The sequence below is a fragment of the Coffea eugenioides genome, chromosome 3 (genome assembly GCF_003713205.1).
Source record: "Coffea eugenioides isolate CCC68of chromosome 3, Ceug_1.0, whole genome shotgun sequence".
NCBI lineage: Eukaryota > Viridiplantae > Streptophyta > Magnoliopsida > Gentianales > Rubiaceae > Coffea > Coffea eugenioides.
In genome coordinates, this window is record NC_040037.1 from 40,468,071 (window position 1) to 40,491,800 (window position 23,730).

The window sequence follows — 23,730 nt, forward strand, 5'->3', positions numbered from 1 at the left end:
TATAGGGGTAAAGTGCCCATTTAATAAATTAAAGAGGTAAGGTACAATTAGGGATAAAGTTCGGAGGGATTATATATATATATATATATATATAACTCTTTCCCACCCCTCCTCCCACCTTCTCCCCTCAACTGTCAAGTACACCATATGAACCCTAAATCTCATAGCCAAAAGGATTTGAATTTAGGAGCAATAGATTTGAATTTAGGATCCATCCAAACAAGGCCTAAGCTTCCAACATACACATTCACCTGTGAAAAATCTCCCAAATTAGTAATCTTAGGATGACTGAGATAGTCTTTTTTTTTTTTTTTTTGGATTGTAAATCGCCAAGAAGGCTTCAGACTTAAACAAATTTTGACCTCCGTGTGATAGAAAAACAAGTACACAAAATAGTCTAATCATTGAAATTAGGACAACAATAACAATTATATAATCTATTCTATTATAATCTATAAGGGAGGGGAGCCTAAGGAGGTTTGTGTTTAAGAACTAGTAGGTATGCAGATCTGACTAAATCAAGAGAATGCTATGGCACCACTCTTGAATTTTTTTTTTTTTTGCTGCAAGTGGAGTTTGAACCCCCACCTACAATCCAAGGAGGGACTTCAGTCCCACCTGGTGGCCATTGAGCCAAGTTCAGTGGTTTAGCAATGGCCACTTTTATCCAAGATTCTTTCATGCTATACTCCTCCATCCACAAGACTGAGACTGGATTTTAGCAGGACCTGATGATGATATATTAATGTTGATTTTGATGGCTCTTTCTCTGCTCAGGTGTCTGTATTGGTATCAAGTACTGCAACTACCGTGTGCTTGAGGGCATCCATATGTACAGCATAAAAGTAGGCGTCTTCAAATATTCCCTCTTGACATTAAGGCGTGGTAGGTAACTCTTTTGTAAGTCACGCCTTGAAAATAACAAATGGCTTAATTGTTTACTCAAAATACTATCTTTACTACTTTTAAGAACCAGAAACTTGATGGAGGTTACTATCTTTACTTTCTCTAGTGCAGCTCTGAAACAAAAGGAGGACAGCCAAAAACATCCAGCTTTAGATTTCATTCCCAAAAGAGCATGTATATAGAATTTGATTAAGTCAATCAAAGATGGTACAGTTGAAAACCTATACCTATCTTCTTTGTACATCTTTTCTGGTTTTCATTTTCTTTAACTTTCCTTCTGTCAAATTATACCATAAACGCACAAAGACTGAAGAAAATATTAGCTCAAATAGTTGCTCACCAGTTACTGCACACAAGTACAAGAATATTTCTCCTTTTCAAGATATAGGCTCATAAAGTTTCTGCACAGAAAATTAAACATACCAGGACTATGTACAACCATTGCAAAATTAAACAAGACCTTATCTTATTTACTCTGAGGAATATATACCATATTGCACATACTGTAAGCTGAGTATTTGAATGATACAACACTGTGGAGAAAAACTACTGCTCTTCAGGTTCAACCAAACAGCTAGAGACAAAATTTTGCAGTCTGCTGCAAAAGCAGAAGACCAAGCCTTTGCCTGTAATGCGAAATGAATGGAGCAGTAGCCTAAGAACCATCTGCTCTACAACCCTGTACCTCTGCCTTCAATGGACCTGCTACCGAACAACAGAAGAGAAATCCCTCAGAACCTTATTTTGCTTATCACACCATTTCATAACAAACTGACTCAGCATTTGAAAACTGTACCTAGCAATTGAACCTACACATCTTTAGCAAGTTTGAGAAACTTAATCCACATAATATCCCAAGCCGTAATGTAGACATTCTCTCCAGTCACCACTTGATAACATCATCGTCATCATGTTTGTCTAGTCAATAGGCAGCTCATATATATATTTCAGTTTGTTGCTCAAAAATATATGAATTAGCCGCATTAAAAACAAGCTGGTAAAGCAAAGCTCTCGCAGGGGCGAAAAAATGTTAATATCCCCATTCCGCCAGTGAAACCAAAAAAGGAAACTAAATAAAATGAAATAAATTACTATCTCCATTCTGCTAGTAGAAACCGTACTTGTTGATTATTAATCTGATACCACCACGGAGAAAAATCAAAATTTTTGTACCGAAAAGAATTACAAAGCAGACAACCTAGTTTCAACCTATCTAGGTATATGAGAACATGAAAGAAAACCTATGAATGAAGAATAGATAAAACAAAAGGAAAGGAGAAATGTTTTTGAAGGTATCTTTAGATAATATAGACAGCATTTGAGAGAGGGGTAAGGGGCGAGAGAGAGAGAGAGAGAGAGAGTAGGGACCAGGCAAACATTCCTAACCTTAGCCATTGAACACAGGATCTACTCAATTCAGCAGGTTAACAGAGTGAAAAAAGTATTTTAACCTAGTGAAAAACTAATGAGAAACTAGCTTTTAGGATAACCTTGAAATAAAAATAAGGCAAACGAGAAGAGAAACTAACAAGTACAGTTCAGATACATAGAATTTTGAAACAGTTGACCTCCTAATTTTTTTCAAATCTGATCAGATGCATAATTCTTCCTGTCAGGAAAGAAAGCTAAAAAACTAAATCAGGAACTGAAATTTGACCCTGTAGCACTTGAATTCGCGTGAGATGACTAGAAGGAAACATTAGGCTAAGCAGTTCTATGTAGGAACTTAGGTACGGTCTAATGACATGGAGGCTGTCTTACAATAAGAAGTTTCTCAGTCCTCGTTTTTCCCCTGTTTAGATAGGAGTGGAGCATTTGTCTCAGGCAACAAATGCTCTTTCTTTACCATTTAGTTTAGTTGTACATCACTAGCCTACAATGAATCAGGACCTCCAACCATTGATGAGATCACTATTATTTATTGTTTTCTGTCAGAGAACCTTCCATCTAACTTAAGTCACCCACCAATATATGAAGTTGTACACTTCGCATGCAGGACATAACAACTAACACTATAACAAATCAAATTACCCGGCTAAATAGATTGCAATGATGTAAAAGTAGCAAAGCAGGAGGTAGAGTTAATGTGGTATCGAAATGCAGTAATTCTGGTGGCAGGGATCTCCTAATGAGCAACACTAGGGATCTAAGTGGCCCCAACTATTTCATCTATATATTTTCCCAGTGTGCTTCAAATCAAAACCCAGTATGTTTGCTTTCTCAAGCAAAGATCGTTGAAAACAACAAAGTAATTGTCGAAGATATTATCTCCTATGATTATGGGAGATATTATCTTCCATAATTACCTCCCATAATTATGGGATTTTATTGCTTATGATCAATCAAGTTTGATTGCTTATGATCAATCAAGTTTGAATAGATAGGATATGAGTTGATTATGTAATCCCTAAAATCATGGTTCTATTACCTTAAGTGGTGGCAGAACTATGATAGGGTTGTCCTATATATGCCTACCTTGTAAGCATATTTAGTGTGTGGGAAAATAAAGAAAAGGAGAGGTTTTTTTTCATTTTTTCCTTTTCTGTTAAAATTTACATGGTATCAGAGCTCCGGCTCTGTACCAATTCCTGTCATGAACTACCGAGCAGCCATGACTGGATCGACTGCTCACACAAGAGAAGACTCATCCTCGTCTTCAGTAGTTATCCAAACTACAGATTACTCCGCTTCAAATTCTTCTTCCCTACAAATAACCGTTCATAAATTAAATGGTTCCAATTATCTGGAATGGGCTCAATCTGTAAAGCTGGCTATCGATGGCAGAGGTAAACTCGGCCACCTTACTGGAGAAATTCAACAACCAGCTGCTGAAGATCCCAATTTGAAGAGATGGCATTCAGAGAACTCTCTAGTTATCGCTTGGTTGATAAACTCTATGGAACCAGCGATAGGAAAGCCGCACTTATTTCTGCCCACAGCCAAGGATGTGTGGGACGCTGTCCGGGATATGTATTCCGATATAGAGAATTCGTCTCAAATTTTCAATCTCAAGACGAAATTGTGGAAATCAAGACAAGAAGATAGAGATGTTACAACCTATTACAATCAGATGGTAACTTTATGGCAGGAATTGGATCTTTGTTATGAGGATGAATGGGACTGCCGTGCAGACAGTGTTCGATACAAGAAACGGGAGGAGAACGACAGAGTCTATGTCTTCTTGGCTGGACTAAATCAAGAACTCGATGAGGTGCGAGGTCGTATTTTGGGCAGGAAGCCTCTCCCCTCCATTCGTGAAGTATTTTCTGAAGTCAGAAGAGAAGAATCCAGGCGTAAGGTGATGCTGAAGTCATCACCAAAGTCCAAGGCAGAGGATGAAGTTGAGACTTCAGCATTGGTTTCTAGGGGGACAGATTTGGACGGGGATAAAAGAAGGAAGCCTTGGTGTGAACACTGTAAAAAGTCGTGGCACACAAAGGACACATGCTGGAAATTACATGGGAAACCATCGAATTTCAAGAAGAAAAATGGAGGTGATAGCAAGGTGTTGCAGACTGTGAATGAGGATTCTCAAAAGCAACAAACTGACTTTGAGACACCAGCCTTCACAAAGGAACAATTAAGCCAACTGTACAAACTCTTTAAGTCTCCACAATTTTCAGTCACTGAGCCAAAAAGCTTCACTCCTTTCTGTTCTTTTGCTAAAAATGGTAAACCTTTTACTATTGCTCTTTCATGTAAAACATCAAATGCATCTTGTCCACGGGTTATATGGGTTATTGATTCTGGGGCCACTGACCATATGACTAGTGTGTCACAATTATTTTCTACCTACAGTCCATGTGCAGGCAATAAAAGGGTCAAGGTTGCTGACGGATCATTATCCGTCATAGCTGGCATAGGTTCCGTTGTCATCTCTCCTACTCTAACACTTCATAGAGTTCTTCATGTTCCAAAGTTATCATGCAATTTGCTGTCCATAAGTAAATTAACTAGGGATCTCATGTGTCGGATTAATTTTTTCCCCTCTTTTTGTGAGTTTCAGGAACTGACCACGGGGAGGATGATTGGATGTGCTAGAGAAAATGGGGGACTTTACTTCCTTGAAGATGGATCAGATATGACAACACCAATCAAAAACACATGTTACGGGTCTGTCTCTATTACTAGTAATAAAGAGATTATGTTATGGCACTTTAGACTAGGACATCCTAGCTTTTATTACATGAAATACTTATTTCCAGATTTGTTTAAGAATAAAGATTCATCTTCTTTTCAATGTGAAATCTGCGAATTGGCTAAACATCATCGGTCTACATTTTCTATACATCCTTATCAGCCCTCAAAACCGTTTTTTCTATTACATACTGATGTTTGGGGTCCCTCTAGAATTTCAACTTCATCTGGAAAAAAATGGTTTGTTACATTCATCGATGATCACACAAGAGTTTGTTGGGTGTATTTGTTAAGAGAGAAATCAGAGGTTGCAAGTGTGTTTCAAAAATTCTACAGCATGGTTTTGACACAATTTCAAGAAAAAGTCAAAATTGTTCGGAGTGACAATGGAAAAGAATATTTCAATAAAATTTTGGGAAGTTTTTTTCTTGAAAAAGGGATTGTGCATCAAAGCTCCTGCAATGATACCCCACAACAGAATGGGGTAGCTGAAAGAAAAAATAAACATCTTTTAGAAGTGGCGAGGGCATTACTTTTTTCAAGAAATGTTCCTAAATATCTATGGGGCGAAGCAATTTTAACTGCTACATATCTCATAAACAGAATGCCCTCAAGAACCTTGAATTTCCAAACTCCTCTGAATTTTTTCAAAACCATTTATCCCATGTCTCGATTAACATATGAAGTCTCCTTAAAGGTGTTTGGGTGCATATCCTTTGTTCACAATCATGAACAAGGTCGAAGTAAGTTAGACCCTCGAGCAAGAAAATGCATTTTTGTTGGATATGCACCCACGCAAAAGGGGTATAAATGCTTTGACCCCATTTCGAAAAAAATGTTTGTAACCATGGATGTAACATTTTTTGAAGATAAACCTTTCTTTGGAGATCCTCTTCAGGGGGGGACTCGGCATGTAGAAGAACTTGTAGAAGATGATGATGTTTTTCGTATTGCAAATCAAATTCCTGATCAAAATTTTGTTGATAGGAGAATTGATTTTTCTGATTTTTTAGAAGAATCTGCAGCACAATTTCCTCAACAAGAATCTTTTCAAGATAATAATCCTAAAACAACAAATGACACTCTTCAATTTGCCCGTCAAAAGGATTTTGAAAAACGTGAAAAAATTGATCAGGGATTAGAAGAGGATCTCTTGTCTTTAGTGCCAATAACAGAGTCGAATTCTCTTAGTGAAAGAGATGGGAATGTAACTGAAAAAACCTTGAAAACCTATGTCCGGAAAAATCATCGAGGAAAAGATAAAGCTCCCCCTTCTCTTCACGACAAGGAATCCGAACCTAGGACAGAATTTAATGTTTTTGAGTCATTAGATAAAGTTTCCTCTGATTCAAAGATTGCTGATTTGGATCTTCCTATTGCACTTCGAAAGGGAGTGCGTTCTTGTACCAAACACCCTATGACTAACTATGTCTCTTATGAAAAGTTATCCCCTACCTTCTTGACATTTACTTCACAACTTTCTTCTGTGGAAATTCCAAAGAATGTACAGGAAGCATTACAAGTTCCAGAGTGGAGAAAGGCTATTGAAGAAGAGATGTATGCTCTTGAGAAGAATCACACATGGGAAGTAACAAATCTGCCACAAGGGAAAAGGACAGTAGGATGTAAATGGGTCTTTACCATCAAGTATAATTCCGATGGGACATTGGAACGGTACAAAGCTCGATTGGTGGCTAAAGGGTTCACTCAAACCTACGGGATCGATTATCTTGAAACTTTTGCTCCAGTGGCAAAATTAAACACTGTTAGGGTGCTTCTCTCAATAGCAGTAAACCTTGATTGGCCGCTCCAACAACTTGATGTCAAGAATGCATTTTTAAATGGTGATCTGGAGGAAGAGGTGTACATGGAGTCTCCCCCTGGATTTGAAGGGAAGTTTCAGTCTAGAGTTTGCAAGCTAAGAAAATCGTTATATGGTCTCAAACAATCTCCTAGGGCCTGGTTTGAAAAATTTACTAGGTCGGTAAAGAATCAAGGCTATACCCAAGCTCAGAGTGATCACACCATGTTTGTTAAACACTCCAAGGACGGGAAGATAGCAGTACTCATTGTGTACGTGGATGATATCATCCTCACAGGAGATGACTTAATTGAGATGGAACGGCTGAAGAAAAGTCTTGCTTCTAGCTTTGAAATCAAAGATTTGGGAACACTACGATATTTCTTAGGGATGGAGGTAGCTCGGTCCAAGAAGGGCATTGTTGTGTCCCAACGCAAGTATGTTTTGGATCTTTTAAAGGAAACAGGGATGAGTGGATGTCGACCTGCAGACACTCCTATGGATCCGAATCACAAGTTAGCAGATATAAAAGATGGAACACCAGTTGATACTGCTCGATACCAAAAGTTAGTAGGCAAGCTAATTTACTTGGCTCACACTCGTCCTGATATAGCTTTTTCAGTGAGTGTTGTGAGCCAGTTTATGCATTCTCCATATGAAGAGCACCTTGATGCAGTATATCGAATTCTGAGGTACTTAAAAAGTACTCCAGGAAAGGGATTGTTCTTTAAAAGAGGAGATCGAAAGACCATTGAAGCTTATACAGATGCTGATTGGGCAGGATCAGTCATTGATAGAAGATCAACCTCGGGATATTGTACCTTTGTATGGGGCAATTTGGTTACTTGGAGAAGTAAGAAACAAAGTGTTGTAGCTCGTAGTAGTGCAGAGGCAGAGTACCGAGCTATGGCTCATGGTGTGTGTGAGATGTTATGGCTGAAGAGAGTTTTAGGGGAGCTGAAAAGACCTATTGAACTTCCAATGAGGCTCTATTGTGATAACCAGGCGGCAATTAGCATAGCTCATAATCCTGTGCAACATGATAGAACCAAACATATTGAGATTGACCGCCACTTCATAAAAGAGAAACTTGAAGGAGGAATTATCTGCATGCCATTCGTTCCATCAGCTCAGCAAATAGCTGACATTCTCACCAAAGGACTCCTCAGACCAAATTTTGAACTTCTTACAAGCAAGTTGGACATGATAAATATATACGCACCAACTTGAGGGGGGGTGTCGAAGATATTATCTCCTATGATTATGGGAGATATTATCTTCCATAATTACCTCCCATAATTATGGGATTTTATTGCTTATGATCAATCAAGTTTGATTGCTTATGATCAATCAAGTTTGAATAGATAGGATATGAGTTGATTATGTAATCCCTAAAATCATGGTTCTATTACCTTAAGTGGTGGCAGAACTATGATAGGGTTGTCCTATATATGCCTACCTTGTAAGCATATTTAGTGTGTGGGAAAATAAAGAAAAGGAGAGGTTTTTTTTCATTTTTTCCTTTTCTGTTAAAATTTACAGTAATTAAGCATGGAACTGCATGATGCCATAAAATGCCTGAACCAGATATAAATGTAACACAACCAAACTCACATTACCAAATTGTTCCCTGAGAGTTGTTGACAATTTTCAGAGTCATAGTAACTTACAAGAGTTCCAGTGACTCAGCTTAGTCACATAATGTAAGATACTTTTCATTTAGCAAGAAAGCAGAACACCAAATTTTATGTAACCTCAACTCTGCAGTTTAGCACAATGAATTTCTAAGCTCTGCTTTCATTTTCTAAAATTACAGAACATAGGAGCCACATCTAGCTACCACTAATTAAGTATTCCATGGGCATAAATCTTAATACACAAAGATAACAGATTAAACACACGGCTAGAAGTTAAAAGAATGCTCTTATGCTCATGCAGTCTAAGAAACAAGTGAAGAACAAATCAAATAAAAAAGCAAGCTGAACTCTGGGGTTATAGGCATTTTTGCCATTAATACTTCTCATCTGAAAACTAAAAGTATATCAATCAAAATTTAGTGCAAGTTGAGCAGCGAAAAGAAAAAAACTAACATGTCCAGATACGATCTTCAATGATGAACCAGGACATTAGATCACAAAGACTTAACTAAGTAAATGTAATGGCAGAAGAAACAAAATTAATCACCACTATCAAGTAATATTCAACAGATCATCATCAGCACCTTTTAGTGGTCTCCAGCCCTGTGCATTCATACTCCATCAACAGCATTTGGAGAAAGTAAGCTTTCAACATACACCTCCACTTGCGCAAGATCTCCCAAATTAGTAACCCGGGGATAGTTGTAAGCATTATCCTTTGTACTGTAAAGCGCTATGACTGGCCCATATTTAAACAGAATTTCACCTTCCTTGGACAGAAAAACAGGTTTCAAAAAAATTTCACCACTAGGCTGACTGAGATTAAGGATCGAAAGCACTTTAGCCCATGATTCATTAGCACCATCCTTCTCCATCACCCAAACATCCACAAGATTGCTTCCCTGATCATAAGACAGCGACAGATGTCCATCTAAAACATGTAAATTCCAATCAGAAGAAAAACCCATCCACTGTTCTGGCTTTTCCACCTCTCCAAATGCCTCGCTCGCCAAATCAAAACTAATAATTTTCCGTACGTCATCAGAGCCAGGAATACGATTCGAGACCCAGTGGAGCTTTCCATTTGCAAAGCAACCATATTCATTCATATCACCCACCTTAAAATCCTCCTGAATCCTCCTCCACGAATTACCTTTTAGACTATACACCTTAACCCGGATTTCTGTACCGAAAACATCAGAAACATTTACAAACGACACCCCAACTACCTTGTAATCCTCATTAGACTCATCATATCCAAAGCCATAACAAAATAAAGAGTCCCACCAATTATTGTGCACAGTTTTGCTACCAAACTTGGGCAACCTTTTAGATTTTCTTGTTGCAGGGTTCCAGAAATACAGTCGATTTCGAGGACTTTTGATGCATACCAAACCATTACAAGAACCCACAATATAAGGCAAACTACCACGGTTGAATCTCATGGGATTGTCAACAATATTTGCGCTTGTCTCAGTACTGGGAGTCTTGGATGCATTCAGTGCAGGATTCAGAGAACAATTCTTGAAAATTCTATCAGAAATGAAAAGGAGCTTATGGCGATTGTAGTCATCCTCATTTAACGATTTCTCGAGATGGGCTTTAATGAATTCCGAGCTAGAGATTAAGGAAAGCCAAGATTTTGAAACGCACCTGAACCTCAAGAGGGACTTGACTGGAAGCCTTGAGAGGATTTCAAAGATGAGTTCATCAGGAATAGTATTATTGATGGTTCCCATATCTTCTACTGGCTGCTGCTCCTCCATTTGGTCTGGGGTAGGAATAGAAGATGAAGATTCTTGCATCTTCTTGATAATTGGGTGGTGACTTGATAATTGGTAATGCTTCTGATCTTGGGTTTTGTACTTTTTTTTCTTTTTTCTTTTTTCTTTGTATTTAAATTATGACAAAATCGTTCAAAATGGTCTCACATTTAGCTAAACGAATTTTTTTTCTCCATTTTTAAAATACTAATTGTACATCCTTTATAAATTTAAATTAGCAAAATTTAATTCAAATCTAAATTTTTGATCATTTTTTAGTCACTATGTAATCCACTTGTAGTAATTTTTTATGTACAAATAGGTCAAATCTAACCATTTTAGTGGCAAAAATAGATATAAATTGGCTCAAATCACACTAATTTGGAAATGATGAATAGAGTTTGGATAAGATATTACTTTTTCATGAACAAAAATGAATATAGATAGGAGATCATTTATTTAATCACAAATAGGATCTAACCTTTTTTGCATTTAAAAAAAATAACCATGTGGGATCACATGATGAATTTTGAACAAAAAGTTGTCAAAAATTTTGGTTGGAATCTCATTTTATCGATTTAATTTTGTAAGGGGCGTAAAGTAATTATTTTAAAAGTAAAGGACAAACAAATTTATTTAATGAAATGTGAGAGATATTTTGAACATTTTTTCAGAATTTATTGTTGTTGAGAAAAATTTTGAAATTGGGTTTTGAATCATTTGATAAAGTGAGTATACTTTAGAGATTCAAGGAAGATCAAAAATAAATATCAAGAAAAATTTTTCGATGAAAGTTTACAGGATAGGGGTTTTTGACTATTGTGTTCGCAGGAGATGCGAACGTTTGGGGTTTCTTCCAAGGGATCTGAAGGCGTGAGCTGTGCAGAGTAGTAATTGGCGCCTTCATATTGCAGATTTCCTCTTCCGTAAAGGCGTGATGTTTTAGCTACTTGATACATCACGCTTTTCAAAATCACGAATGGATTTATTGATTGTCCTCTTGATATCTTTTATGATTTTGAAGCATCAGACATATGATAAAAGTTGCTCCTAGCAGGATAATTTTCTGTTATCCTACTTCTCTCACAATGTAGACTTGGTGATAAGACTTGTTTTTGCCTGAAATTGGAAGTGAATGGAGCGGTAGCCTGAGAAGCATCTGCTCTGAGCCCTTGTGCCTTTGCCTTAAATGAACCCGCTTCCACCTAGCATTTGAGGATGTCAATGAGATGTATGGGAAGAGTAATTCTAGCATTTGAACCTACACATATGTAACAAGTCTGAGGGATTTAATCTACATAATATCCAAACATTAATGTAGACATTCTTACCACTTCATAACATCATATTCATGTCCTTCTAGAATCTAGTCAAGAGCCAGCACATAAAATATCCAGTTTGTTGTTCAAAAAAACCAAAACTTACCTGAATAGTTGAAAACATAAGTTAAAAAAAAAAAAAAAAAAAAAAAAACAAACAAACAGCCACAAGCTTAGTGGGAGAAAAACACATTTTTATCACCATTCTACCAGTAGAAACCAAGAGAAAACTTACAATCTCCGCTCCAGTAGAAACCATACATGGTTGCTTATCGACTCAATACGAGAAATGGAGAAAGATCAACTTATCTATACCAAAGATAATAGAAAAAATACATATATGCAGCAGCAGCAGCAATCAAGCGAAAATCTGGTGCCTAACGAAAGTAGTCCCATGGAACAATCTCAACAAGAACAACAAAGTAGATGAGCTAGTTTCAACCTACCCAGGCGTTTGAGATTTTAAAGGGAAACCTTTGGCTGAAGGATGGATAAAACGAAATGAAAGGAGAGTTTGAAGGAATCTTTAGATAATACAACATTGTATTGACATCTATCTTACTTCTGTCCTGCTCTACTCGATTTTGTGTTCTTCGGCACAAATCTAAGCTGCATACGTTCATTCATTTAACTGTGACCGCTCAAAGTACACTTTGAACCGAATATACTCCTGAACCATATTTTCCAAACTCAAAGAGTGGCATAGATGTTTATGCAGAGCATTCTATTGATATCTATCTTACTTCTGTTCCCATCTACTCAATTCTGAGCTTTCCGATACAAATCTAAGGTGCATACTCTCATTCATTTAACTGTGTCCGCTCAAAGTACACTTTGAACCAATCAAACTCCTGTACCACATTTTCCAGACTCAAAAGGTAGCAGAATTATATGTTTATGCGGGTAAGCCAATAGACACGCTCTTCTTGACTATTGAATTACAATGGTTACCTAGTCCTTTGATAACTTTCATGTTGTACATGTAGAGTGTCTCTATATGCATGCCTGTATGGTATCAGAGCATTAAAAAAAATAAGCCTGTATGTTATCCAAATAAGCCAAATCAAACAAAAAGGATTAAAAAAGGGGAAACTAGAGCTGACATAGATACAGTTTCCATACATTGGATATTTTTAGTTCTTTCATATCTAATCAGATGCCTAATTCTTCATGTCTGGACATCAGGGGCAACTAAATGCGTAGCTGAAATTAGGCCCTGCGCACTTGAATTGGTGTGAGATGACCAATAGGATATGTCATGCTAAGCAGTTCTACACAGGCACTTATGGAGGCTGTCATAAAACAAGAAGTTTTGAAGTGGTTCAACTTGAAGCTACCATTTGTTTTCCCTGTTTGGATAGGACTGGAGCATTTCTGTCTGGCAATAGCTAATCTTTCTTTACCATTTGTTTCCCCTGTTTGGATAGCCTAAAACAAATTAGGACCTGCAAACATTGATGAGATCATTAACTCCAACAAAGTAATATTGCCTATCGATTTATGATGTTCATGCATTCTATATAAGCAAATAATAGTTAAAGACTTCACATGAAGGATCTGACAATTCTAACAGTGTAGCTGATCGAATCGTTCACCTGAACAGATTCAAGTGAAACGAAGTAATTCTGGTGGCAGGGAATTTTTCAAATGAGGAACAATGTGGTCTTAGTGGTTGAGACTATTTCATCTGAATATATATCTCTGTGTGCATCATCAAATCAAAAGCCACCCTGTTTGCTTTCTGAAGCAAAGATTGGTGAAAACAACAGATAATTAAGCAAGGAGGTGCATGGTACCACAAAATACATAAACCGGGTTTTCATGGAATGCAACCCAAGTCAAGTGAGGAACTGCATGATGCCATAAAATGCACAAACAAGATATACAAGGAAGACAAGCAAAGTCATGTTTCAAATGTATTCTTGCTGACAATACTCAGATTAATATAAACTTACAAGAGGTCCAATGATGCACTATAAATACATAATGAAATACCTTTTAGTTAAGAATTAAGGCACAACACCAAATTTCAGGTAGTACACTTGGCAGTTTCCTTGAAAAAAAAAAAAATAGTAGATGTCACATATAACTTGATCAACAGTCAAGTACTCCACAGACAAAAGCAGATCCGTAACAGATTAAACACATGGCTAGAAGTTAAAAAGAAATCTCTTATCCTCGTGTAGTCTAAGAAATAAGTGCAGAACAAAATAAAACAAAAATTTCCGGCAACCTGAAATCTGGAGCTATATGCATAATTTTGCCAGTAAAAATTCTACAATTCAAAAGTAAAAGAATATCAACCAAAACTTTTTTGCAGATTAAGCACCGAAAGACAATGTACCAACATGTGCAGATAGGATCTTAAATCATAAATCAGGAAATCAGACCATAAAGATCTAAAAGCTGACTGTAATTATAGAAGACAGAAAATCAATCACCACTATCAAGTAATGTTCAACAGATAATCATCAGCACCTTTTTTAACAGTTTCAAGCCCAGTGCACTGGTACCCCTTCAACAGCATTAGGCAAAACCAAGCTCTCAACATACACATTTACTTGTGAAAGAGCTCCCAAATTAGTAATTCGCATATGCATGTGAGTATTATGTTTTGGATCGTAAAGGGCTAAAACTTCCCGAAATTTACACACAATTTCTACTTCCTTTGATAGAAAAATAGCTTGCCCGGAAATCCCACCATTAGGGCCACTCAGATTAGGAATCGACAGCACTTTAGTCCAAGACTCTTTAACACCATACTTCTCCATCCTCCAAACATCCTCTCCAAATGTCTCACTCGACAAATTAAAAGTAAGAATTTTCCGCCCATCATAAAGGGCTAAAACTTCCCCAAATTTACACACAATTTCTCCTTCCTTTGATAGAAAAATAGCTTGCCCGGAAATCCCTCCATTAGGGCCACTCAGATTAGGAATCGACAGCACTTTAGTCCAAGACTCTTTAACACCATACTTCTCCATCCTCCAAACATCCTTGCAACTGCCTCCATGGTAACAAGACGAACATAGGTGCCCCCCTAAAACTTGTAAAGTCCACTCTGCAGAAGCCACTCTGTGTCCACCTCTCCAAATGTCTCACTCGACAAATCAAAAGTAAGAATTTTCCGCCCATCATGACAGCTAGGAATGCGATTCCAGACCCAATAGAGCTTTCCATTCACAAAATTACCACATGCGTCAATACCATTCACCTTAATGTTACCTCAATCCTCCTCCACGAATCAGTTTTGAGACTATAAACCTCAACCCGGATTTTTTTACCCATAGCATCAGAAACTTTCACAAGGGAAATGGCAACTATTTTGTAATCATCATTAGACTCATCATATCCAAAACCATAACAACTAAACAAATGTACAACATTTTACAAAACTTAGGCAACTGTTTCAATTTTCTAGTTGCTGGGTTCCATAAATACAGTTGCTTTCTAGGAATTTTAAGACACACCAAACCATTACAAGAGCCCACAATATAAGGCATACTACCGCGATCGAATCTCATGGGATGATCGATATTGGTTGGAGTTGCCTCGGCAGTGGCAGTGATGGCTGAACTCAATGCAGCACTAAAAGAGCAATTCTTGAAGGCATTATCAGCACTCAGTTAAAGCTTATGATGATTGTAATCATCGTTCTTTGATGATTTGTCAAGATGGGCTATGATGAACTGCTGGCTAGAGATTAAGGCAAACCAGGATTTCGAAACGCACCTGAACCTCAGGACGGACTTGACTGGAAGCCTCGTGAGGATGTCCTCAAGGACTTCATCAGGGATGAAATTGATGGTTGGGATTTCTTGGACTGGCTGCTTCTCCTGTAATTGGTTTGAATTAGGAGCAGAAGCAGAAGATTCTTCCATCTCCATTGTTGACAGGTGATTTTGTTGAAGCTTGATAGTCGGCTTTTGCTTTTGATTTGAGTTTGAGATTATTGCTGTGCAGAGCAAACATTACTGAGATTGGGTTTTGAATCTTTGGACGAATTGAGAAGTACAGTCTACATATTCAACCAATTGAGTTTCAGATGCTAGAAATGTATACGGAGTCTAAATGAGTCGAATCGAGTTGAGGTCAAAAACAGAAATTCAAATGTACTTGAATATCTTATACAATTAATTTTAATTAATTTAATTAATCCATTTGTACTTGAATATCTTATACAATTTTATGACTTAAAAATTTTAATCAATTTAATTAACCTACCGAATGAGAAAATTACAAAAGGTTCTTAATTTTTTAAACAAAACAAAATCCTAAGCCATCAAGGTAGGCTAAATTTATATAGTTACTAAGAAAAATGGGGTATACTAGCCTAAATAAATGTATAAACGAGGCTAAACAAATTTAAACGAACTATTTGCGAGCTCAACTCAGCTCACTTAGACAACGAACTTAATTTGATGTTTGAACTCAGCTCATTTAATTAAACGAACAAGCTGAACTTGAGCTTATACGAATCTAATAAAGCCGAGCTTACGAGTAGTTAGTCCATTTAACATCTCTAAATATAAGGTTGAAATCCCCAACCCCCCTTTTTTAACTTTTGAGAAGTGATATTTGCACTACTATTTTTGTCTCTCACATTCCAATTCAAAAACTAATTTGAAAATGCTAATATCAATTTTAATTTTGGTTTGGTTGCCGTTTCCAAACTAGGCACTACTTTGCCTTTTAACTTTTCAGTTTTCAAATAGGCATTTAACCCTACATTTAAAGTTCTTCGACAAAAAAGGCATTGTTTATAGGGTTAATTCCACTTTGTCCCCCCAAACTTTGGACGATTATCCACTTAAGTCCCTAAACTTCAAAATGGGACACTTAAGTCCCTAAACTTATAAATACCTCCCACTTAAGGAAAATTGTTAACAAATCCTAAATGCCGTGGGTGGTCAAAGTGTCCCATTTTATAAGGGTTTAGGGTTTTAAGTGTCCAATTTTATAAGTTCTGAGACTTAAGTGGGAGGTATTTATAAGTTTAGGGACTTAAGTGTCCCATTTTGAAATTTAGGGACTTAAGTGGATAATCGTCCAAAGTTTGGGGGGACAAAGTGGAATTAACCCTTGTTTATATCCTACATTCATTCTTCATTTTTTTTCTTTTTTTTTTATTTGTCTTTGTTATTTTCATTACTCCTTCCTTTTGTCATCCACTTGTAGTGCTTTATTTCAATATGAATGTTTATATATATAAAAGATGTGTCGAATGGATTGAATGTTTATTTATCTTTAACACTAACATATTACATTCCCTTTTCCTCGATCTTTATGATCTCCTTCACTCACATAAACACTGAAATTGTTTTATGCTATTCCAAATTTCCAACCTATATATGGATATATAATTTAGAGCCAAACATTGTGATAATTGAAGAAAATGTAGAGAGATATGACATACAAGCTTTGCTTCTTTTTATTTATTTATTTTTTGGTAGAGTGATACCCAAAAAACAATAAAAAGAGGCTAAATCTTGTTTGCTGTACTTATGATTGACGAGTTTAGTGGAATAAAAATGTATAAAATGGAAAGGGAAGAAAGGAAAATGAACTGACTCTAAAATTTAAGTTACGTGGGTATTTTGGTCAATGAACGTGAAATAGTGGTTTAAATGCCAATTGAAATGTTGCAAGGGCCAAAGTTCAACTCCTCCACAAGTTCCAAGGACTTTAGTCCAATTAACCAAAACATGGGTCCAAGATCAATCTCGCAACTTGATTTGGGCTGTAAGCAATGTTGATCCGGAAAACCAAAATCGATCTGAATCGTATTCAGAGTTGCAAATTGTATTAATCTACGAAGGATCAAGTAGGATCGCAGTAGGATCAGTAGGATCGTGTAGGATCGTACGATCCCACCTCGATCCTATAATTTTTTGCAAATTTATGAAATACGAGATTCCATTTTGCAAGTAAATGAAAACATTTGTGGTAGGTTTGTAATTTATCAAAGAATTGCAGTCTTTAATTGCAATTTTTTAACAATTTTTGCCTCTAAAAGTCAAAAAAACTCCTATTCTTCTCCTCTACTCAGTCTTCAGTCCTCAGTCATTGACTCGTTTCTTCATTTTTCACTTCAACCTTCACTTTTCAGTTTTCACTTCTTCTCCACCGCTGCAGCTCCAACCAACAAGACGATATCGCTGCGGCTTCTACCAAATACCAAGTACCAACATTTGAACAATGGGAAGAATTTGATTCAGATTCTACACAGGTTTGCACTTACTATTCTGGCTTTGAATGTCCTAATTTGACACCATTTTCTTTCTTCTTTTTTTTTGTTTTCGTTTTTGGATCTTTTCAATTGTCCGATTGGATCTTTTCAGTTTCAGCAACATGATTTTGATTTGTCTACCTCTTTATAATGTTGATTTGTCTAAATGTCATCAAGTGAAATTTGCAGTTACCAAACACAGGATGCTTCAAGTCACATAGATTATTATTTTTTTTCCTGCTTGTTAAATATTCTGTTGTTTCAATTTATAAGTAGACATTTTTTTATTATGTTGTTCTTATTTTTGATATTGTAGCCTTTGTGGATCGCCAGCCAGGCTTCTTATCCCACTACTTAGAATAGTTTAAATGTTGACAGATGACATTTTAGTTGTTAATTTTGATCTTGAAAATCTTGGATTTGGATGTTTGGCTTTTTAGTATTTGTGGAGGTTGATGATTATTTTATATTTGAAATTATGATTGTGTAAACTGTAAAGCATTTGGTTTTAAGACTTGAAATTATGACAAATAACTGTTTATGTTCTCTTCTTTATTACTTGTCAGACAATAAATAAAAAATGTTATATATTTATGAGTAACTTATTTATTTGATATATTTTAGGATATACAAAATGGTATATGAATCTCAAATTCATTAATTTAGTAAATTTAGGAGCTTTTGGTGAGATCTTACGATCCTACGATTTGATTCTATGAAACTAAAATCGATCCTACGTAGGATCCCAATTTTACAAACCTTGGCTGTAAGCCATGAAAATTCGGGGCAAGTAACAACCCTTTTGTCTCAAGTCCAAAACTAAACACACACTTGTACTATTCCAAACTTGGGGGAAGTATAATTAATTAATTATAGTTATTAGATACAATTACATCCAATTTTTGTACTTCATCAAAATTTGATGCACAAATACAAAAAAAGTGTATTTATTTAAGATTTGGTCTATAAGAACAAAATTTATGCCGAATATGTGGTAATATAAGCATATATCAAATCATGAGCCCATGATAGATATAACAACCATATACACCAAAATAGTCGCGTTAAAACTCTTAACCCACTCCAAATTTTTTTTCCACTTGAAACAGAAGAGAGAAGATATGTAGCATGTAAAAACTAGGTTCAAGCTGTTGAAATTGCAAGTCCAATAGAAGATATGTACTACAATAAATTGACAATTTTGTACAACTATATACTACATAGATTCTACCAATCCCTAGAGCCTCTCCCAAAAAAAAATGCAGTAAAACATGCAATAACTAATGGTCCAATGGAAAGTTAAACCACTTTTCTTTGAATGTAAAGTTTTTGGTAAAATCCCATCAGATATTTAGATGGCAAAAACTAAACCACATTATACCTGGTTAATAAAATCTCACAACATTATTCTAACTAAGATGAATAACTGGTAACAGAAAGGTATAGCTATTGCCAGATAAAGATAGTGGTACCATTATGAACATTTTACCTCATCATTACTCACTATAATAGGGGTACTTTCAAGCATAATCAAAAATAGCAGCAACTAATACTAATCCTTGAGCTGCTGCAACAAAGTTTTACATACTGGCCCAAAATAAATTCGCCAAAACTTTGCTGTTGACGTTGAAGTCAAGTAGAACGGTTTACCAAAGTAGCATCCATTTTAATCCCTTTTGCCTTCTGCAATCCTGCTTCATAAACAGAGGAAAAGACTGTTTGAATAATGTTATTAAATTGTTGTCAATTATAGTAACATTTATGCTTTTGCAACAAATATAATATCTGTCGTATCTCCTTGGGTAGTCAACTCTGGTAGCTCGTGTAACTGGTGGATTGAACACTGATTGGAGAGGAATCTCTATGAGAACAGAATCATAGTTGGGCTAATTATCTTGACCTATAACATTATGGTGCAAGTTCTCAATATTTTTCCTAACATGGGCGTTGATGAAATTAGGAATTGAGATTAACACTAGCCAACATTTCGACACACACTTCAACCTCAACAGGGTTTTAACTGGAAGGCTCGAGAGGATTTCAATCAAGAGATCATCAGGCAGGTAGTCTCGGTTTGGAGTAAAGTCGGTTTGGAGTAAGTAGATGATCATCAAGCATGTTGGTTGAAATATTTGATAACTTGTCCGATACTTGGTTAAAAGTAGAAATCATGAGAAGATGATTGTCTGAATTAGAGGAAAAGGTGCTCTGCAGATGATCTTTATAGGTGGTTTTCTGACGTTTTCTGCTTGGTATTTGTCCCATGGTGCTAAAGTCATATGTGATTCGGTACTGCTGTGAGGAAGAGCAGATAAATGTTTAATGTAACCAAGAAGATAAGATCTCGGGTTAAGTAGAATTTCTTATCCTTCAGGGGATACCTATTTTATATGAACTCTTTCCTGGTATATGCATCAGAAATCAGAATTTGTGATGGTATATAATACTAAGGGACATGCATCAGATAGTAATAACAGTAATAACAGTCCGTGTACAACTAAAGTTCTCCACCACTTTTTTAGCTTGAAAAAGTGTTGAATAATGTGCTGAATCAATTAGCTTGATTAATGAGATAGTTGGAATGTTCTCTACGTATCTAGAATGTTGGAATGCTCTCTAGATAATTGGAATGTTCTCTAGAATGATGGAAATTAAGAGAGTTGTTGGTGTGGCTGGAATACTTCCCTATGTGTCTAGAATGATCATTTACAAGTATAAAAAGACCTTGTAAACTCCAAACCACTGTAAGAGAGAGTGAAAGAAATAAAAGAAAGAAACAATTGAAGCTATCTTGTCTCCAAATATTCCTCTCAATTCTTGGCCTAATATATCCAACAAAAAGATTAGGGCTTCTTTACTTTTGTGTTTCCTCCAATGTCCTCCCCAACAATTTATTCTAATAACAAAAAGAAAAAGGGTAAGCTATTCCATGATGTTTTTATTTACTTTAGTTTGTGTTTAAAAAAGAATAAATCAAGCAAATATATCCTTCAAAACATCACTTTGGATCAACTTCTTGCCAATAATGTAAAAGCCTGCAGAAATTAATCGTTTAGGTGTAATATCTGCAACAGATTAGATGTTTGATAGTCTTTGTTATTGTTTTTGATTTTTGACATCCTTCCAAGAAGGTTTCATTCTCTCATTTTGTTTGATGAATATAGCATTTTAGTGGTAAATTCTGTGTATAACTGGTTCTGTAGGTTTTGACTTGATACAGACGTCAAACTTCACACCTCCATATTCTCCTCCCCACAGCCCAACGAAAAAAATTTAAAAAAACCCCAAAAGTGCAGTAAACAAGCAATAATAATCCAATCAAAAGGCAAAATATTTTTCGTTATCGAGTCTTTCAAACAAAAAAAAAAGTAGACTGAACATGCGAATAAGACTAATGAAAAGTTAGACCATTTTTTGTTGTTAAATGTAAAATTTTTGATAAAACCCTCTCAGGATCATAAGATTGCAAAATATAAAAGAGATTACGCCTGCATAATAAAGTTTCAGAATTTATTCTGGCTAAGACCAGTAACTGCTTAACAGAAACGTATAGCTCTTGCGGGACAGTTATGAGCAGGACCTTTTACTATGTCACTGCTCATTATTCAAGCACCAGCAAAAATAGCAGCTACTGATACAAACCCTTGGAAATGTTCCAACAAACTTTTACAAACTTCCCAAAAAAAAATTCATCAAAACTTTACTGTGGACATTGAAGTCAAGTACAACTGTTGGCCAAGAGCGCCAATTTTAATCCCTTTTGCCTTCTGCAATCCTGCTTCGCAAACAGAGTGAAAGAATGTTTCAGTAATATCAGATTGTTTTGTATTCCCGTAACACTAGTTCTTTTGCAGTGCTTGTGAAATTTGTGCAGTAAAATGTCCCAACATGCATGATAAGACCTACACATCTCTAGTGAAATAAAAACAAGCTCATGAGCTTGCTGCCTAGTTCATCACCAAAGAAAATTTTCAAGCAACACCTAGAGCCAAAGAAAGTCACAAATATCAGAGCCATCAATCAGTCAAGAGGTGGCTCTTCTATACATATTCATTTTGTCATTCACGAATTAATAATCAGAAAATATATTATTGAACATAATTTTCTTGTGGTCTTCCATCAGGAAACAAAATTAAGCCATAAATCCTTAGTAGTCAACTTAATTGCTGAAGGAAGGACAGAAATTACCACTAATAAGTAGAAGATGATAGTCTGGTCCTCCTCTTTCGTTTTCTGTTCCTTTGCCTTCCTTTGCCTTTCAACAGGCTGAAAGGCACGAGGTTTCAACAGCCTGAACAGGGTGAAAGGCTCAAGGCAAAACCAAGCTTTCAGCATAAGTATCGACCCATCGAACAAGTCCAAAATTTCCAATGATTGGAAACCTAATTGAATCATCTTCTGAGTCATAAAGTACCAAGAATTTCTCAAGCTTAAGCATATGTCCACCGTTGTTCTGCCAGCCAAAAGGTTGACGATATAATTTGGCAACAATATGCTCAGGATAATTAACAGAAGCAACTTTAGTCCAAGATTCTTTCACTCCATACTCCTTCATAACCGAAATATCCATCACACGACTTTCATAGGTGCGAACAAGGCAGAGACGTCCTCCAGCGATCCCTAATGCACAGTAGCTATTGCTCTTTTCATGTTCTGGATACTCCACCACGCCAAACATCTTACTTTCCAAATCAATACTTACAATTTTCAAGTCTCCTTCAGTCTCACTGACTAAGGCATAGCTATGAATGTTGTGCTTGGTATGAAACCGTCTAGGCATAGTAGTACTCGTCAACCAATGGAGCCTCCCACTAGCAAAATTACCCAGCTCGTTAATCGGAATCCCATCCTTCAAATTCTCAATTTCCTCCCAAGTGTGAGTCTTACGACTGTACATCTTAGTCACAGTATCTTCTTTCATAGTCACTCCTTCTGGTTGCCGATAGCGGACACTTAACATTGCAACTACTTTGTAATCATCATTAGACTCATCGTAGCCGTATCCACATGCCACAAACCAACTGTGCCAAATAGTACTGTTCAACTTAGTGTCAAACTTGGGCAATTTTCTGTACTTTTTCATGGATGGATTCCAGAGAAGAATTCCTAACTCACCATTTTTTGATCTTTTTTTAGGAAAAGTAACGCAAACCAAGCCATTGCAAGAACCCACAATTTTGAATGATCCAATTTTGTCGTACCCCTTGGGATAGTCAATGTCGGTAGCTCGAGTTACTGGTTCATTCAAAGCTGATTTCAGAGGGAATTCCTTGAGATCAGAACCACCAAACTCGTCACAATGAACACAACATATGACCCTATGGTTGATGTTCTCATTATTTTTCCTCACATGGGTTCTGATGAAATCGGGACTTGAGATTAACGCAAGCAAAGATTTCGATACACACCTGAACTTCAACAGGGATTTAACAGGAAGCCGTGAGAGGATTTCAATCATGAGATCATCAGGTATGCTGGTTACACTTCGTTGTAACGTGTCCAAATCTTGGTTTGAACAAGAGTTAAAGAGATTATCATCACCAGGCGATGAAGCTCGGTATAAAGTAGAGCTGATGAGATGACCATTGTCGGAAGTAGAGGAAGAGGTGCATTGCAGATCATCTTGAGGTGTGGTTTTTTGACGTTTGTTGCTTAGTTTTTGTCCCATGGAGTGAGAATGCTAATGGAATTTAGTGCTGCTGTGAAGGAGAGGAGATTATACTGTTAATTGTAAACAAGAAGATGCGATCTCGGGTTTAGGAGTTTTCTTGTTGCATTCACTATTGCTTCAGGAGAAGCCTATTTTATTTTACGTGGAACTCTTTCACGGTACCATGATTAATTACGATGAACTTTGGAGTGCTAAGGAGACCATAACTATCAGAATCTTAAAGGGTATAAAACACTAAGAGATATGAATCAGGTAGTAATTTCAATT

The 23,730-nt window shown here is 36.4% G+C and overlaps 3 protein-coding genes across 4 annotated transcripts; all 3 read right to left on the bottom strand.

Annotated features, from left to right (window-relative positions):
- Positions 1-1,214: 1,214 nt before the first annotated feature.
- LOC113764468 (F-box/kelch-repeat protein At3g23880-like) lies at positions 1,215-10,274 on the bottom strand. 2 transcript variants are annotated; one of them, XM_027308377.1, is made up of 2 exons: positions 9,066-10,274; positions 1,215-1,608 (listed from the first exon to the last, which is right to left on the bottom strand). In XM_027308377.1, exon 1 carries the CDS (start codon positions 10,245-10,247, stop codon positions 9,093-9,095), a length of 1,155 nt encoding a protein of 384 aa, XP_027164178.1. In that variant the 5' UTR covers positions 10,248-10,274; the 3' UTR covers positions 1,215-1,608; positions 9,066-9,092. The 2 variants fall into 2 exon arrangements, with proteins under 2 accessions (XP_027164178.1, XP_027164179.1); XM_027308378.1 differs by having other exon boundaries at positions 1,215-1,611.
- A 3,781-nt stretch (positions 10,275-14,055) lies between these two features.
- LOC113766609 (F-box/kelch-repeat protein At3g23880-like) lies at positions 14,056-15,450 on the bottom strand. The gene is made up of 4 exons (XM_027310784.1): positions 15,296-15,450; positions 15,005-15,151; positions 14,778-14,930; positions 14,056-14,566 (listed from the first exon to the last, which is right to left on the bottom strand). The coding sequence occupies exons 1-4, from the start codon at positions 15,448-15,450 to the stop codon at positions 14,056-14,058; spliced, it is 966 nt and encodes a 321-aa protein (XP_027166585.1).
- Positions 15,451-22,101: 6,651 nt separating this feature from the next.
- On the bottom strand, positions 22,102-23,460 carry LOC113766611 (F-box protein CPR1-like). Its single transcript, XM_027310785.1, has one exon. The coding sequence runs from the start codon at positions 23,458-23,460 to the stop codon at positions 22,102-22,104; it is 1,359 nt and encodes a 452-aa protein (XP_027166586.1).
- Positions 23,461-23,730: the final 270 nt, after the last annotated feature.

Bases quoted from the DNA above. Each gene is read 5' to 3' on its own strand.
- LOC113766611 (XM_027310785.1), bottom strand. From the start codon at position 23,460: ATGGGACAAAAACTAAGCAACAAACGTCAAAAAACCACACCTCAAGAT.
- LOC113766609 (XM_027310784.1), bottom strand. From the start codon at position 15,450: ATGGAGATGGAAGAATCTTCTGCTTCTGCTCCTAATTCAAACCAATTA. The intron at 15,152-15,295 runs GTGCGTTTCGAA...TTGCTCTTTTAG, and splicing joins AAGTCCGTCCTGAGGTTCAG to TGCTGCATTGAGTTCAGCCA. The intron at 14,931-15,004 runs GTATTTATGGAA...ACATTTGTTTAG, and splicing joins AAAATTCCTAGAAAGCAACT to TTGTTATGGTTTTGGATATG.
- LOC113764468 (XM_027308377.1), bottom strand. From the start codon at position 10,247: ATGGAGGAGCAGCAGCCAGTAGAAGATATGGGAACCATCAATAATACT.